Here is a 15,979-nt window from a genome sequence, read left to right as displayed (position 1 = left end):
TCCTCACACTCTTCCCTTCTCCAGCATGAGTCCTCCCCAGGGTCACAAGTCCTGCTGTACCTTCTCCAGTGTGGACTCATCTCTCCACGGGGCCACAGGTCTTGCCAGGAGTATGTTCCAGCATGGGCATCCCGTGGGGTCACAGCCCTCTTTGGGCATCTACCTGCTCCAGCATGGGTTCCTTCACAGGCTGCAGGTGGATCTCTGCATCCTCTTAGTCCTCCATGGGCTGCAGGGCAGGGGCACAGCTGCCTCACCATGGGCTTCAGCAAAGGTTGCAGAGGAACTTTTGGAGCACCTCCTCCTGCTCCTTCTGCACTGGCCTTGGTGTATGTAGAGATCTTCCCACAAATTCTTACTCCTCTCTCTGCCTGCCCTTGTACTGTTTTTTCCTCCTTCTTAAATGTATTCTCCCTGCATGTTAAATTATTCCTATGCTGATTATGGAGGCACCACCACTCTCATGAGTGGGCTCAGCCTTGGCCAGCCGTGACTCCATCTTGGAGCCCTCTGGCATTGGCTCTGTTGCACATCAGAGACACGTCAGCTTCTCATAGAAGCTATTCCTGAATCCCCCAGCTACCAAAAGCTTCTCATGCAAACCCAATACATGAGCTTAGAGGTCATTAATGACTTTCAGGATTTTTATGAATCGTGTTATAGAGACTAATGCACCCAAGCAGGTACATGGACTTCCAGGATCGCAAACTACCTTAAGTCCCCATTGGCTGTGCTTCTTTGTTTTAGCCGGCTTGTTCTGTTTGTGTTTTGTGTTTCTTCAGCAAGCATGTGCTCTTTGGCTGACGGAAACAAAAAGCAATTTATATATGAGAAAGTAGAACATTTTCTGTTGTTAAAATTGCATGGTCCTCTTAATTTGTAGTTACGTAGCTTTTATAGATTAATGCAAAACATTTGACTGTAATTATGCAAAATAAATGCTTTTGAGATGAAATAGACTCCTGTGATGTTCATTCACAGTGGAGATTATCTGTGTGATCTTTGCCATGGGCGAGGAAGTTCTGGTCTGAAACAGTTTGGGTAGAGTTGAGACATTAATTGCTCATTTTCTACTGTCTGTTTTAAGAGCAGGAGGAATTCCTGTGAATATGAGTACATCATTATTCACCATTCAGCCATTCCAGAAAGCTGCGTGAATAAGAGGGGGCCAAAATTCATGGATTTGTCTTTTTTATAGTTTTGAATGGTTATTATGTTATCTTTAAATAACGACATGTTTTTTGTTCATGTGCACACAAATATGTGGTCATAAAGTGTGCTTTCAGGCAGTTTATGTTTGGTTTAGTTTGAACTGCTTCATTTTTTAATAAGCTTATAAGAAATCTTTAAAAAAAACAGTAAACAAGTACCTTCTATATGTATCTGTTGTCTCTTTAGGTTGGGATTATATCGTGAAGCTGAAAAGCAATTTCAGTCAGCCCTTAAACAGCAGGACATGGTTGATACCATCTTGTACTTGGCAAAAGTAAGTCACAGATACACTGTTGTGTTTAAAAGTGTGTGGTCTCCATGCCTGAGGCAATACATGCTAACAGTTGCAGTGGAAGTCAATAGTTACAAAATTATTTTAAAGCTCCCAGATTTCACAAACAAGATTAAGAAAATGTTCTATGTTACTGGATTCTTTGTTCTAAATTCCAATGAGGATTATGTAGCTAAAAAAATTATTTGAGTTCCAATATGAAGAACAATGTGGCTATATATGGTCTCCTAGGAAACAAATGCAATAAATCTGTAAATAAAGAGCAAAGCTCAAAATCCTAGTTTCACAAGCAAAATCAAAACAAAGTGAGCTTAAAGGAAGAAATCAGAGACCTTGAAACAGGGAATGTTCTGTCAAAATAAAGACATTAAAAGCTTTAAAAGAACCAGTGGCACAGCTGAGTCTCAGAACTACTTGTTTACCAGGATACACATTTGATTCTAAATGTTTTCTAAGACATTCTAGAAAAGGTGGCCTGTGAGAAACTAAAACTGCATTTTTCTTCCGTGTGTCCTAGAAGGAGATGAAACCAGTTGCTCTTCATCAGTTCCCCTTAAGCTCATTGCCACCAGCCTGTCCAAAAGTCATCACTGCTAGTGGATGATTCAGATATTCATATATGCTTTACATTTCCTGAGCAATTTATGTTTTGTATTTAAATGATCATCATTGCTATCTAGAGACATGTCTTCAGTACTGTGTTTAAAGTTCACTGAAGCTTATTAGTTCTCCTGTCTCTATCACAAGTCATTCTACAAAATACATAGGGTCACAAATAGTTTGGGTTGGAAGGGATGCCAAAGATCATCCAGTTCCAATCCCCCCCTCCCTCCCCCATGGACAGGGGTGCCTTCCACTAGACCAAGTTGCTCAGAGCCCCATCCAGCCTGGCTTTGAACCCTGTCAGGGATGGGGCATCCACAGCTTCTTTGGGCAACCTGTTCCAATGCCTTACTGCCCTCAGAGTGAAGAATGTCTTCTTAGTATCTAATATAAACATACCATCTTTCAGGTCAAAGCCATTCCCCTTGTCCTGTCACTACATGTGCCTGTACAAAGTCCCTCTTCAGCTTTCTTGTAGGGTCCTGTCAAGTGCTGGAAGGCTGCAATTAGGTGACCCCACATCCTTCTGTTCTCCAGGCTGACTGAACTCTCTCAGCCTTTCCTCCCAGGAGAGGTGTTCCATCCCTCTAATCATCTTGGTGGCCCTTCTTTGGACTCACTCCATGAACTGCACAGAATTATTCAATTGGGAGTGTAATTGGATTAACGAACAGTGATTCATTAGAGGAGATTTGCATCCCCCTACATCAGTACTAGCTCAGGCAGGAGCTGCATTTGAACTTCCACCTCCCACTCTATAGACCAGCTTGCTCAAGTATAAAATGTTGCACAGCATAATTTAGTGTCAGTGGACAAGCAATACAGTAAGGCACAGAGATATAGCTCAATTTAACAGAACTGAAAAAATCAGGCTTGAGTTAAGCAGCCATTAAAAATTAATAAGATTGCATAAAGTTCTGAGGAAATATACTGATACTATGATACTAGTTAGTTTTGTTTATATTCATTATTGCAGCAGTTATCTGGGGTTTTAATAATATTTTCTTGAAAATTATCTCTCCCTTGAAATTTAGTTTACAAAATATAAAAGACCAAAAGAAGGAAAAAAAAAAGTAAGAATCTTTAAAGCAGTCTGTTACAGCGTTTGCAAGGGTCTTCAGGGTGAAGAGAGAGGCGAGAATCTTGACTTCATGTTCAGAAGGCTTGATTTATTATTTTATGATATATATTACATTATAACTATACTAAAAGGAATAGAGAGGAAAGTTCTCAGAAGCCAGCTAAGCTAAGAATAGAAAAGGAATGAATAACAAAGGAGCTCTCTCTGATTTTGTCTTAGAGAGAGCTCGGTCTTGGATTGGCCACCAACTATACACATCTAACATGGGCCAATCACAGGTGCACCTGTTACATCCCACAGCAGCAGATGACCATTGTTTACATTCTTTTTCTGGGGCCTCAGCTTCCCAGAAGGGAAAATCTTAAAGAAAGGATTTTTATGAAAAGATGTCAGTGACAGCAGTCAGGCCCTGCTGTGAAGTTACAAAGTATTTAATGACCTAGAAGAGCTAGAAATGGCATATTTTTACAAGAGATAAGAGAGAGACCAAAAAGAGATTGGAGCAATTCTCCTTTTAGCATGTAAACCATAATTAGCTGTAGTGCTTTTAAAGAGCAGGTCTCCCCAAAGCAACTGTGAGTAGATGGAAATTGCCCCACCTGTTGTTTTAATTTCTTTTACCATTTATCTAGAGAGCAGCTCTACTGTCTACAGAGATGTTGAATAGTGTGATATCACACTGGATATGGGAATTATATATAGAGTACTGTGGCTGTGTGGTTGTAGCATCTGAAGTGAGTGCATCTTTGGAGTCAGCCTCTAGATAAAGCAATAGAGCAGATTTAAGTCATTAATGCTCAGAAAACGTACTTCGTAAACAAAGATAAAATATAAAAAAGGAGCAGTTTCACACTGTCCATTTTTTTAATTGGATGCATAATTCATGGTTAATGATGTAATTAATGCACTTCTAATCTACTAAGTAGCATACTTTCCAAAACCATTGCTCTTTTATAAGAAGGCATTCACTTTCTAGCTTAATACAGGAAATGTGAGTGACATTAGCAGAACAAGTGTAAAAAATATCTGTATTTTAACATTTTGCCAATGACCAACTTGGAAAGGCAGTCCCTTTCTTGGAAGACACTCACAGTTCTCAGCTCTTTGATAATTAAGAATGTCATTCAGTGGTTATAGGAAAGAATTCTTTGCAAGTGTCTACAACAGTATATATCTGTGGGATTGCAAAAAACCAATGTACAGTTGTAATTGTTGGCAGTCAGAAGTCCCTGAAGTTTAAGGGCAAAAGTACAAATTGGAGGTTTCTCAGCTGTTCAGCTAACACTGATATTTGTTTTATGTTTCATCACAAAAAGGTTGTATCAGGATAGCAATCACAGATTCTTTCTCTTCTTTAGTAGTACCATATATTAGCACTGATTAATATACTATTTCTCCAACAAAATCCTTTTCCACTCGGTGGGAGATAGAGAAATCATTGTAGCCATCTAGTTTCCCAAAGCATGGGTGCAGTGTTTCTCCCTTTGCTGTGGCTGTTTACCATACCCCACAGCAGGAGGCTTTACAGCTGTACTCTCAGACAGCTGCTGAGGGGGTCCCTATCAACTCTGGACATATTGAATGTCCAGTTCTCACACAATTGTTATCCACATTGCACATTTTCATAATCAACCCAGAAGCCAGACTCACAGAGGCAAAACTGTCCTCTTTCCATAGGATTTTGTTGTTTGTGACAGAGGAGGTTGGTTGAGCAGTAAGGAAACTTGAAAGTGTCACTGCTCTGTGCAGTGCAGTCTTATTCAACTAAGTAAAACATTTTGATATTCCAGCATTATCAGCCTGAAGATCCTGTTCTTTCAAGCCTAAACACAAATTTTTGAAAATACATTAAACAAAGTGATTTTTTTTTTTTAATTCAAGGTGATACCTTCACCTCAGTGTCAAACTATATTATATATGATAATAAATAAAAAGATATTTTAAATTAGTAATATTCGAATTAATCATGTGCAGGTAAATTTAATTATTTTAAGTAGCATATTTTATCTTCATTACACAGATTTATTCAGTATTCACTCCATTATTTTCCCTGTATTATTCATCATCTCAGCTAATGGTTTCCTGTATAAATGGAAGTGTCATCCCTTTTATTTATCTCCCTTGTTAAACAGCAGAACCTGTATGAAAGTCAGACATTTGACATCTGTATACACTTTTTATTTGCTTAGGTGTATGTGCGCTTGGATCAGCCTGTAACAGCTTTGAACCTTTTCAAGCAAGGGTTAGAGCGATTTCCTGGAGAAGTGACTCTTATTTGTGGAATTGCCAGAATCTATGAGGTATGCACCAACTCTGCAATCCTTATAGGGGCCAAATGTAGCAAAGAAAAGAGGCAGTAGTTGAATATAACTAAAGTCATCAAAACCCAACTGTGCTGATTTTCAGTGTCACTAATGCAAACAGGTAACTTTCCGCAAAGGTAGCAAGGTAATGTCAGGGGAGCCCTGCAGGCTTATTTGTTTCAGCAATTAATCACACCAGTGAGATCCCATTTGCCCTTGGCATGCAGAAGCAAGTCCATATTAAGTCAAGTTGTCCAGATGTTGTCCTTGCTAGTTTATATGTATTTCATCATACTAAAACTGCTCAAGTCGCCAACCAGCAAAATGAAACAGCAAAATAATTAATTTGTGTGTTGTTTTTATTAGCACTATGTGTTGTCATTTGTCTCTTAATGCTCTGAAAGCAATTAGAATGTGAATGTTTCTTCGTTAGGAAGTAAATGTGGTATGAAGTAGGATTAGTTATAAAGTAATTTCAACTTAGCATGGTAACCATGTATTTTATATTTTAAAATTGTGTATTTTCATGTCAAACGATGGATTTCATATTGTTTTTGTGCTGAAAGTTGGTCAAGTGCTATTCTAGAACAAATGTTAAAAACAAAGTAATGAAATTTTTTTGTGTTTGTGTCTGTATTCATGCTTGGCATTCTATCCTGTTCTCATCATTCTCATCTAACCCCTAAGCCTTAATCCATTTTCATATTAAATCCTTTTTGCCCTTCAGCAAGAAAAAAACAGCTGCATAATTTTTGGAACCTTTTCTTTCTGAATTGTTGAATAGTTTTTAATATAGATGTTATTTTGCAGAACCATACAAAACATTGCATAACCCTTTAAGGAATTATTAAAGAGCAGAATATATTTGACAGGATCTAGTTTTGCACTGACACTTGAATGAAGGATTAGCAAAGATTTGCACTGCAGCATAGGGTTGCTTTTATTATATAGACTCACAAGTGGAATATTTGTATCAGACATCTTAATCAGAGCTTTTCTTCTCAGTCACTAACTTTTGACAGTACAAAGAGTTACAGAAAGTTTTTGGTTTAAAAAAACTGCGTAATTTTTAAAGGGACTGCTTAATTACTATTTCCTTGAACCACAATAAATCTTCTTTTTTTTGTAGCTAAATACACTGTTGGGGTTATATAAAAGCTTATTCTTTAGTTATGTTGGGAGCACATTGTATCTACAGCACACAGGTAGAAATTATTCTTATATAAACATATATATAAGAAGGAAGTTTAATTTTTTAATTTTTTTTCTTGTGGGGTTAGGTTCTCAGGGTCTTGCACTCCTCAGAAACAGTGCAGTGTCATTTCTAGCAGTGAGTTTACCCTAATTCATCTTCCAAGTAGCACACATCCAAACATACATTTATATGCAGTACAGTTCTCTTAACTGTCATATCCTAGGTAGTACAAGTTTTGGTAAATTCATAATTCTGGTTTTCAAAGGCACATAATAGTTTTTCATATGTAATTATAGTCTAGTTTGTGTTCAGAGCAATTAATGACTTGATTTAAAAAACACTGAAAATAGTTGAGACATTGTCTGGTGAAGTCAGTCTGTTCTGTGTTACCATGCTGGAAACTGACTGCGCAGTTTGAGTGTCACAAGACATTGTGCAAGAAGGGCCAATGTCTGTTGCACGTGGTGCTGCTCCAGCAGGGTCCCCCAGGTCACAGGGTCACAAATCCTGTCAGTGAACCTGATCCAGTGTGGGCTCCTCTCCTCATGGGGCCACAGGTCCTGCCAGGAGCCTGTTCCAGCACAGATTTGCCACAGGGTCACAGCCCTCAGCAGAGTCATGTGCTCCAGCACGGAGCTTCTCCACAGGCTCCAGGTGCATCTCTGCTCCCCTGTTGACCTCCGCAGGATTCGGGGGCACAGCTGCCTCCATGGGCTTCACCACGGGCTGCAGGGGAATCTCAGCTCTGGTGCCTGGAGCAGCTCCTGCCCCTCCTTCTGCACTGACCTTGGTGTCTGCAGAGCTGTTCCTCTCACATATTCTCACTCTTACATCTGTGCAAAAACCTTCTTTTCCTTTTTAAATCTGTTATATGTTATCACAGAGTTTTAACTACCTTCTCTGATGAGCTCAGTCATGAGGCCAGCAGTGGGTTCATTCCAGAACCAACTGGCATTGGCTCTGTTGGATGTGGAGGAAGCTCTGGAAGCTTCTCACACAAGCCACCTCTGTAGTCCCCCTTCAGCTTCCAAACTCAATACAACAGGCTGTCTCTTTTTCTAAAAAATAAAAACCAAATAAATTTCTTGTTGTAGCTGTGGCATAGAGTTAATTTCAGGTAAAGATACTACTAATAAATCCGTATGCATTCCTGTCATGGATATATGTGTTGTTTGTGAAGATGCCAGACAGTGGTGTTGAATGGTACAATCAGAGAACTGTAAGAGTATATATAATTCATCTCAGTTGGGTACTCTACAGGGCATAGATAAAGCACTCTGTAGATTAACATTTTAATGAGTTCCACATTAAAAATAGGTGATAAACAGTAGAAGTAATTGGAATTTTTGTTCAATTGTGTAGGAAATGAACAATATCTCCTCAGCTGCAGAGTACTATAAGGACGTGTTGAAACAAGACAATACTCACGTGGAAGCCATTGCATGCATTGGCAGTAACCATTTTTATTCAGACCAACCTGAGATAGCTCTGCGGTTTTACAGGTATCTGTGCTTAGGGACAGGGAGGAAGGGGGAACAGAATATGTGAGAAGGTAATATACAGGTTTGATCTTTGTAATGGAGGAAAAAAATTAATTAGGAGATTGGCATAGGAGTAGGAATGAGCATTTGGACAAATGTTACCATAAAATCTGTGTAACAACTTCTGTATGTTTTTATACAATGATAAGAACACCACTACAAACTTGAAATCATTAGATGAGGAGTATGTAGAAGTATCAACATAGATTGTCATTCAAACAATAAAAAAGTTCTTTCACAGCATGAGGCAGTTTGAGAACAGTGGATCTTGCCCTCAAATTAAATTGCATACAGAAGGCACAAGGACTTCCTCTGTAGCCCTTACTCCACCTGAAGCGACCAGGTGTTGTGACCACAAAATCCCTGACTTGGAATGCAGGCTGGGCTTCCTGTGTGTTTTACTGAAAGCAGTGAAAAGATAGTGTTAACACAGCTGCTTGATTTTTATTTCAATACAGTCAGAGTGCAAAGGAGCCTGATGTTCCCTCCCTAAGAGCAGATTAAGTCAGCAAGAGCACTGTCATCACATTTCTGTTGGACTTGAGCTCTTTTGTGCTGTAAATATGAATAAACAGAATTTTTATAATACATTTCCATTTTAAAAGACACATTAAGCAATATCAATGTGAATCAAAATCTGAGTTATGCTTGATGTGTAAGATTAATATACATTCACCTCTAAATATACTGTTACTAATTAGAGCAGTACTGAAGGATGGGAATGAAGCAAAAAATTGAAGTCTTAAGAATTATATAAAGTAACTGCAGCAAACTACAGCTTGATTGATGTTGAGGGATTGGAAAGAGGAAGCAGAAAGTCTGCTACATCTGTCTTACAGTAAAGTCAGATCATGTCACCCAGTCAAGAAGACAGAAGTTACTAATTTATGCAGACTTGTGCACAGTTGTGATTCTAGTAAAAAATACCTTGCACTGTCCTTCACAAAACTAACAAGTGTAGGACTGTAACACTTGGGTTTTATACCCTCTCAGAATAAGGAGAAAGGAGGAGATAATTTTGTCTTTTAGAGTAGAACTCCTACTTGAAATTAATAAAAAAAAAATGAAACAAATGTTTTCTTTCAATCTAGACGGCTCCTGCAGATGGGTGTTTATAACTGCCAGCTCTTTAACAATCTGGGCCTGTGTTGCTTCTATGCCCAGCAATATGATATGACACTATCTTCATTTGAACGGGCACTGTTTCTGGCTGAAAATGAGGAGGAGACAGCAGATGTGTGGTACAACTTGGGACATGTGGCTGTGGTATGAAAAATAATAACCATCTTTCTGAATAAGTAAAATTTATTAAAAATGTAAAAAAATAACTAGGAAGAAGTAATTTCCCTTCTTGGAAATACAAAACTTGATAATGTACAGGGTAAAGTCCAGTACAGATGGAATGTTTATTTGCACTTCAGTGGGGAAGAAGCAGCAAGAGAAAAAACTCTGTACTTTACAGAATGTGGCTTTCTCCTGCTAAAAGATCCTCACTCCCCGCTGCCTTTAACCTTCCCATATTTCTAAAAAAATTACAACATATACCAGCCCTTGAATGCCTTGGCTGCAAAATAAGCTAATCTGACCAAAAAAAAAAAATTCAAGATATTTTTCTAGGACCTGTTATTTGTTTTACATGGAGAATTTGACTGATTCTTTTGTCATAAAAATACACATGCAGCCCCAAGTAGCCAATACTAAAGCATTGAGTAGGTCATTATTGAGAAGGTATTTTCCTCTGTGTTAAAGGCAGCTATAGAAATATTGTGTAGTTGTATGATAAACTTTGTTAAATTTCTACACTACTTTTCTTTCAGTCTTGCCCATTTTTGCAGATGTTCTGCAAGAAGTTGTGTTGGATTTTTCTTTAGCTACATGCCCAGAATAAGTTTGCTGAATGAAGTTTTCAACATGAGTTTTCTAACAAGAGTTGTCTTCATTTCCTGATAATGATTTGAGTCAGACACACAACTGCAGCTAGGATAAACACAGTAATTTATACTGCCTTAAAGATTGAAATTTGAACTGATGTGCCTGTATTTTTCAGCATTTGTCACTTTTGATGTTTAACCTGATGCTGTGTCAGTGTCAGTCTTAACACTACAGTAGTATTAGTCAGCTGCTCCATCTGAGGAGTGAATCTTCCTTAACTTAAATATGAGTAGAGACAGAGAAGCAAGATGACTTCCCCTGGAGACATCTCAGTTTTTCTTACCCTGCTAAGACAGTAGCAGATAGCATAGTCTTTAGATGCCACTTTAATAATCCAAAAGTTAAATTAGATGAAGTGACTATCTCTTGAAGCATGGAAATTTCTGCTGGAGAGAAATGATTCTGTCTAGAGAAAGTATAAGGAAAAAAACGAGAGGATCTGGGAAGAAAGCACATATGCTTCTGGTCAGCATGTTTTTATTGTAATTTGCATTCCACTATGGGTGAAAAGATACTCCAAAAACAGATGCATGTGGTTTCCAATCTTTTCATAAATGAAAACACAGTCTTTCTTTTAGGGCATAGGAGACCTGAATCTGGCTTACCAGTGTTTCAAGCTGACCTTAGTCAACAATAACGACTATGCAGAAGCTTACAACAACCTGGCTGTGCTGGAAATGAGAAAAGGTCACACTGAACAGGTCAGTGCTGGATCCCAGCCTAGGGAGAATGCTTCATTTAGGCATTTTGTATTTAACAAACATGTCGTTTCTCTGAGGTGGAGGCATCATGTGAATGTCTAACTTACTGTTATAGGCAGAGAACATGGATGACTATTATACATGTTTCGGTGTATTGTCATGCCATCTCCCATTAAACTGCTTATCCTTTGGCATATCCAAATGAATCATCAAAACAAGCAGGGTTTCCAATAACTTTGCAGTTGTTGAGATGTTTGTTTGTTTGTTTGTTTTTAATTGATACCCAAAGTAAACCCCATGACTTTGAAATCTTCACTTAAAAGACAACTTGGACTGTATATTCAGTTTATAAATGTAGATAACATACTTTTGTTGGGTGGCAGAAAAGACCTATGAGATTCTCTCTTGAAAGTTTGGCCTTTTTTAGCAAGGAGATCACATTAGAATTCTGTCAGAAAGCAACACATTCTTGATAACCACCTTTGGATCAATAATCGTGGTGGTTCATCTTACCTAATGTGAGTATACTGAGTGTATTGTGCTTAGATATATAGTTGACATGCATGGTGGAATAAATGTAACCATTTTTATATACATGCAGGGAAATGTGTTGTTTGGGCAGTTTTGGACAGAGCTAATGTGAGCTTGTTTTAGACCTCATGAGAACAAGATAATTTGATGGATTCATGTATACATCATAGAGCTAAAATAAATTATAAATACCTTTTTTAAGAGCAGATTGTCTTAGACAGAAGTTAACTTTGTTCAGATAACCTAGCAATTACCATGGAAACACTGAAATCAACCTAGAACTGGATGTTTCCAGTGACAGATAAACTTTGGTTTTAGTTTCAGTTTCATAATCACTAAATTTTTAGACATTTGATTCCCTAGTGGAGCATATCCTCAATTGTGGAAGTTCTGGTTGCTCATAACTAGCACTGCAGAGCCTTTCATTAGAATATCTTCCTGCCTACTTTAGTTTTTAACTGAAAATTTTCAGGTCTTTTCTTGTATCACATGTATAATTTAAAATTGAGATAATTTTGGCAATAAAAATATACACAGAACAACAAAAAAGGGCTGATATTTTGCTTATCTTGGATTTTATTTCACAATGATCTTCCATAAGTACTGTTGCATGTACTCAGATTTTTCAGATGTAGGAAGTTTTAATAAGTTCCTAGCTCGGTCTCACCACAGTTTATAGTTACTTACACAGTTTATAGTATAGAAACTTCTGTTTTTAAAAGTTTTGGAATTTTCCCCATTCAGTTCTGCATTTTTTTTTAGTAAAATCTTTTACAAGTGGACCTTAATTCTGCATTGGATTTACAGCATGAAGCTATACACTCTGATACTTAGAGTATCAGAGTATATAGTTCTCTGAGAACTTAGTTTGTTTTACCTTTTAATGCCTCTATTTTACTAGTGAGGAAAAAACCCCTAATTTTATTTAAATGTTTGAGTGTGAAAGCTGTCATTTATATGATAAAATTTATGGTTTCAGGGATGCTCAAGACAGAGCTGTCAGAGACAACAGATAAATACAGTGGGGTGTTCTTTAAATACTTTGAGTTTTATTTCATTTACGTGATGCATTGTCCTCCGGGTTTAAAATTGAGTTGCTTAATTCAGTATGTCCCAGTAATTCTTTTTTCCTGACTCAACCAAAAGTCTTTATTCATTTCAATGTTATTTGATTCTGTTATGCCTACACTATTGATGTAACCTTTTTGAAAATGGCTTTCTTAGTAATGACTTAGTAAATAGAGGATGATTTCTTTGAAGGATTATGAATATTGCATTAGATTCTTGTTACTCTCTTTCCCTGATGTCACTATATTATTTTTTTGTTTCTTTGTATAGGCAAGAGCTTTGCTGCAGACTGCTTCATCTTTAGCGCCTCACATGTATGAGCCCCATTTCAATGTTGCCATACTCTCAGAGAAGGTAATGCATTATCCTGTTCTTGTAATCCAAAAATTGAGCCTTGGTGAGGCAGCTGGTTTTTTACTGTTATTACTAAGAATTCCAGATAGATAAGACAAAAGAATACAGAGTGCATAAACTGAAGGAAAATGCTGAATTACATTTTTAGTTTAATAACAATATTTTCTTTTGAGAAAAAATGAGGCCAACTGGCTATGAAGTAACTTTATAATTGTCCAAATACCTGGAAGATGAACTATTCCATCTACAGTCTTTGCAGTCAGAAGCTTTTTCAGAATGTGAAGTGTAATAATATCATATGATTTACTAGTAACAATAGAAAGAATATCCTTTACTAATAGTATCTTACTGATCTCAAAAGGAAAATCTGTTATTCAGCTTTACAACCTCTGATTTTTTATGTTAATAAGCTATTTTATACAGAGTGTCTAAGACACTATATTAACAGTGTCCAGCATTCCTGTTAATAAGAGAAACTTGTACAAATTTTTTCTTGTTTCTTCACAAGAAAAAAATTGCTTCTTTGCTTGTGCCTACACCTTCATGATTCTGTTATGAATCTATGTTGTGTGGGCAGCTCCCCTCCTACAGATGCTGAAGTACTCACATTAAGAAGGGAATAACCCATTAATTTGTAAGTGTATCCTCTTCATTGTGAAACACAAGAGGGTGTTGAATAATTGCATTTCTTACTTACTGTTTGGGGAGTAAATCCTAGTCTGCAGATGTCTTGTTACACAGATTTTGCACAAAGAGCTCTCACAGGTTATGGGAGAAGACAGCCAGCCACATCAGCCAAGTGTTGGTGCAGTGGGGTAATGCAATCCTTAAATTCAATGTAAGGCCATGGTTTCCAGAACATGACTTCCCTGGACAGGACTTTGGCTTTTTCTCCTTCAGAGAATTCTTACCGCGCTGAAGCTCTGTGTTGAGTGATGCACAAGCAAAAAAAGGCTCCTGGCTGTCCATAGCTCTTTCTTTCCCCTTTAGGAAAAAGTAATCACTTTTACTAGATGTGTTCCCAATTGTTTGGGTTCTTTTTTGCTGAACCCAGTTTCTGAGATCCTTTCCTTTTAATCCTTCCAAAAAATTATGCCTACTTAGGAAAAAAATTAAGTTCTCTAAGTAGAGAACAATTTCTTCTAAGAGCAACAGAGGAGCACCGTTAGTTCTCCAACATTGTTGTGCATCTCTGTGAGGAAGCAGGAAATCACAGTTGTTTTTTTTCACACAGGCCTGATGGGTTGTGTTTTACTTGTTTATACAATAGCACTTCTATGGAGTTTAAAAGCAAAACTTCTATTTTTTTATTCCTCCATACTTCAAGCACTGGCCATGGTGTGTACCTTGTCCATTTTCCAAGAAGTTGGGTGAAATGGGCTATGTTAAGTTGATGTCTGGAATCATCCATTAAAATGACATTTCTGTCTTTCTTATCCCTTGATGTAAATGTGACATAATCCTGCCTCCAAATGTCCTTACTCTGACTGCTCTTTCGACCAGCTGTACTTAAAATTTGTGAGCACCAGAAATGTACTGCACAGAATGCAAAGAGTACAAACACTGCAGTGCTTGGATTTTCAAAATCAGTTTGTGTGTTTTTTACAGGTTGGAGATCTTCAGAGAAGTTACACAGCGGCTCAGAAGTCTGAAGAAGCATTTCCAGGCCATGTTGATACACAGCAACTCATGAAACAGTTAAAGGAGCACTTTGCTATGCTCTGATAAGCAAATTTTTTATTATGTAAGAAGCTAGCCAGAGCAAATGTCCCATATACATTTTGAGAGCACCAGCTCAAAGTAGATGAACTATACTTTATGCATTCCTGTGGCAAAGCTTGTGTTACTTTAAGTAGCAAGAAAAGATTGAGTTTCAATTTCTTATCATCTTAAAAGATAACACTTATTCAAATGCAGCTAGAAAACTTTGCAGCTATGTACACAAGAGATTACAGAAAAGGGTTTTTTTTCTGGCTTTTATGCAGAAAAAAAGTTGGTTTTAAACATTCCCATGTGACAATCTCTGAAGAAACAGAATAAAAATACTTCCTAACTGGTTTTCAAGTTGGCTTTTGATAGTATACTTTCTAAATGAATGTGAGGTTTTAAAATTAAAATACTTAAAAAGAATTTTAAATACATATGTAAAGCAAATTTCTTATATTCCTTGTACTGTATGAGTTAAATAAATTCAGTTTGTATGGTTTGTCTCATTTGTGTATGTAAGTTAAATTACATTCTTATTGCCATGAAAATCTGGATTGATAGCCTTAATATTTTGAGAGACTCCACAGAACTGGTACAAAATTACATAAATGACATGTGTTCCTCTCTACCCAGGAGGGAGTTTATTCTGGGTCTCAGTGAGGGAGAAGGGCATTCAGAAGCTTGCAGAATTAAGAACTAATAGTTGAGAATAAGGCTTTGATGGGGTGATTACATGTGCTACCACATAAGCACTATTGCTAAATAAATATTTGGATCAATCTAACTACAGGAGCACTACTACTAACAACAAATGAAGACTTCCTGTCCTGCTTTGTGTTTTAGCTAAAAGGAATAAATTTGCATGAATTCCAAACCTGACCTTTTTCAAAGACCTTTAAGAAATGTGGGATGTTAAAGCAATCTGAAATGGCACACTCTGAAACAGACCTTTGAAATCTTTTCATGTTTCTCTGATGTATTAGGGGAATGTCTTAGCTTAAGGGACAACCCTAAACATGTTTATCAATCTTATGAGTCTCTTTTTTTCAGTATTTGTTGTTTCTCCACCCTCATCTTTGACAGTTGTAGCTGGTGAAGGTGGATGCTGGGGAGCTTAGAGAAGTGTGCCCACAGGTTCCTCCACAGAGCATTCTGTAGGTGGCAGAAACACTCATTAATTGCTGTCACATTGTGTGAAGTGCAAAAGCATTATTGGCTGATATATAGATGCAGCATCTTTTATGGAATTTTATTTTGTCCATTTTCATTTTATATTATGCGAAATTCATCCCAATCTATTTAAAAGGGAATCTTAGTTACCAGTAATTCTCATTAGTCAAGATTTTACTTGCTGCCAAAATGCAAGAATTTAGAGGAAAGTTCCATCCTTTGATCTGTGGTATTTATGTCTTTCCAGCTGTCATTACTAAACTTAGAGAGGTACCAGAAAAAAAATTGT

The 15,979-nt window shown here is 37.3% G+C and overlaps 1 protein-coding gene across 1 annotated transcript in view; it reads left to right on the top strand.

Annotated features, from left to right (window-relative positions):
- Nucleotides 1-15,026, top strand: part of TTC8 (tetratricopeptide repeat domain 8) — a 41,841-nt gene extending 26,815 nt beyond the window's left edge. The window contains exons 9-15 of the mRNA XM_064714884.1: nt 1,399-1,486; nt 5,378-5,488; nt 8,049-8,188; nt 9,319-9,493; nt 10,738-10,860; nt 12,730-12,813; nt 14,422-15,026. Of these exons, the coding sequence (XP_064570954.1) occupies nt 1,399-1,486; nt 5,378-5,488; nt 8,049-8,188; nt 9,319-9,493; nt 10,738-10,860; nt 12,730-12,813; nt 14,422-14,538 (838 nt within the window). The 3' untranslated portion in view covers nt 14,539-15,026. The remainder of the gene's footprint in view (nt 1-1,398; nt 1,487-5,377; nt 5,489-8,048; nt 8,189-9,318; nt 9,494-10,737; nt 10,861-12,729; nt 12,814-14,421) is intronic.
- The last annotated feature ends 953 nt before the right edge of the window (nt 15,027-15,979 follow it).

The sequence above is a fragment of the Zonotrichia leucophrys genome, chromosome 5 (assembly GCF_028769735.1).
Source record: "Zonotrichia leucophrys gambelii isolate GWCS_2022_RI chromosome 5, RI_Zleu_2.0, whole genome shotgun sequence".
In the NCBI taxonomy this organism is placed as follows: Eukaryota; Metazoa; Chordata; class Aves; order Passeriformes; family Passerellidae; genus Zonotrichia; species Zonotrichia leucophrys.
This window is presented reverse-complemented; position numbering and strand designations above follow the sequence as displayed.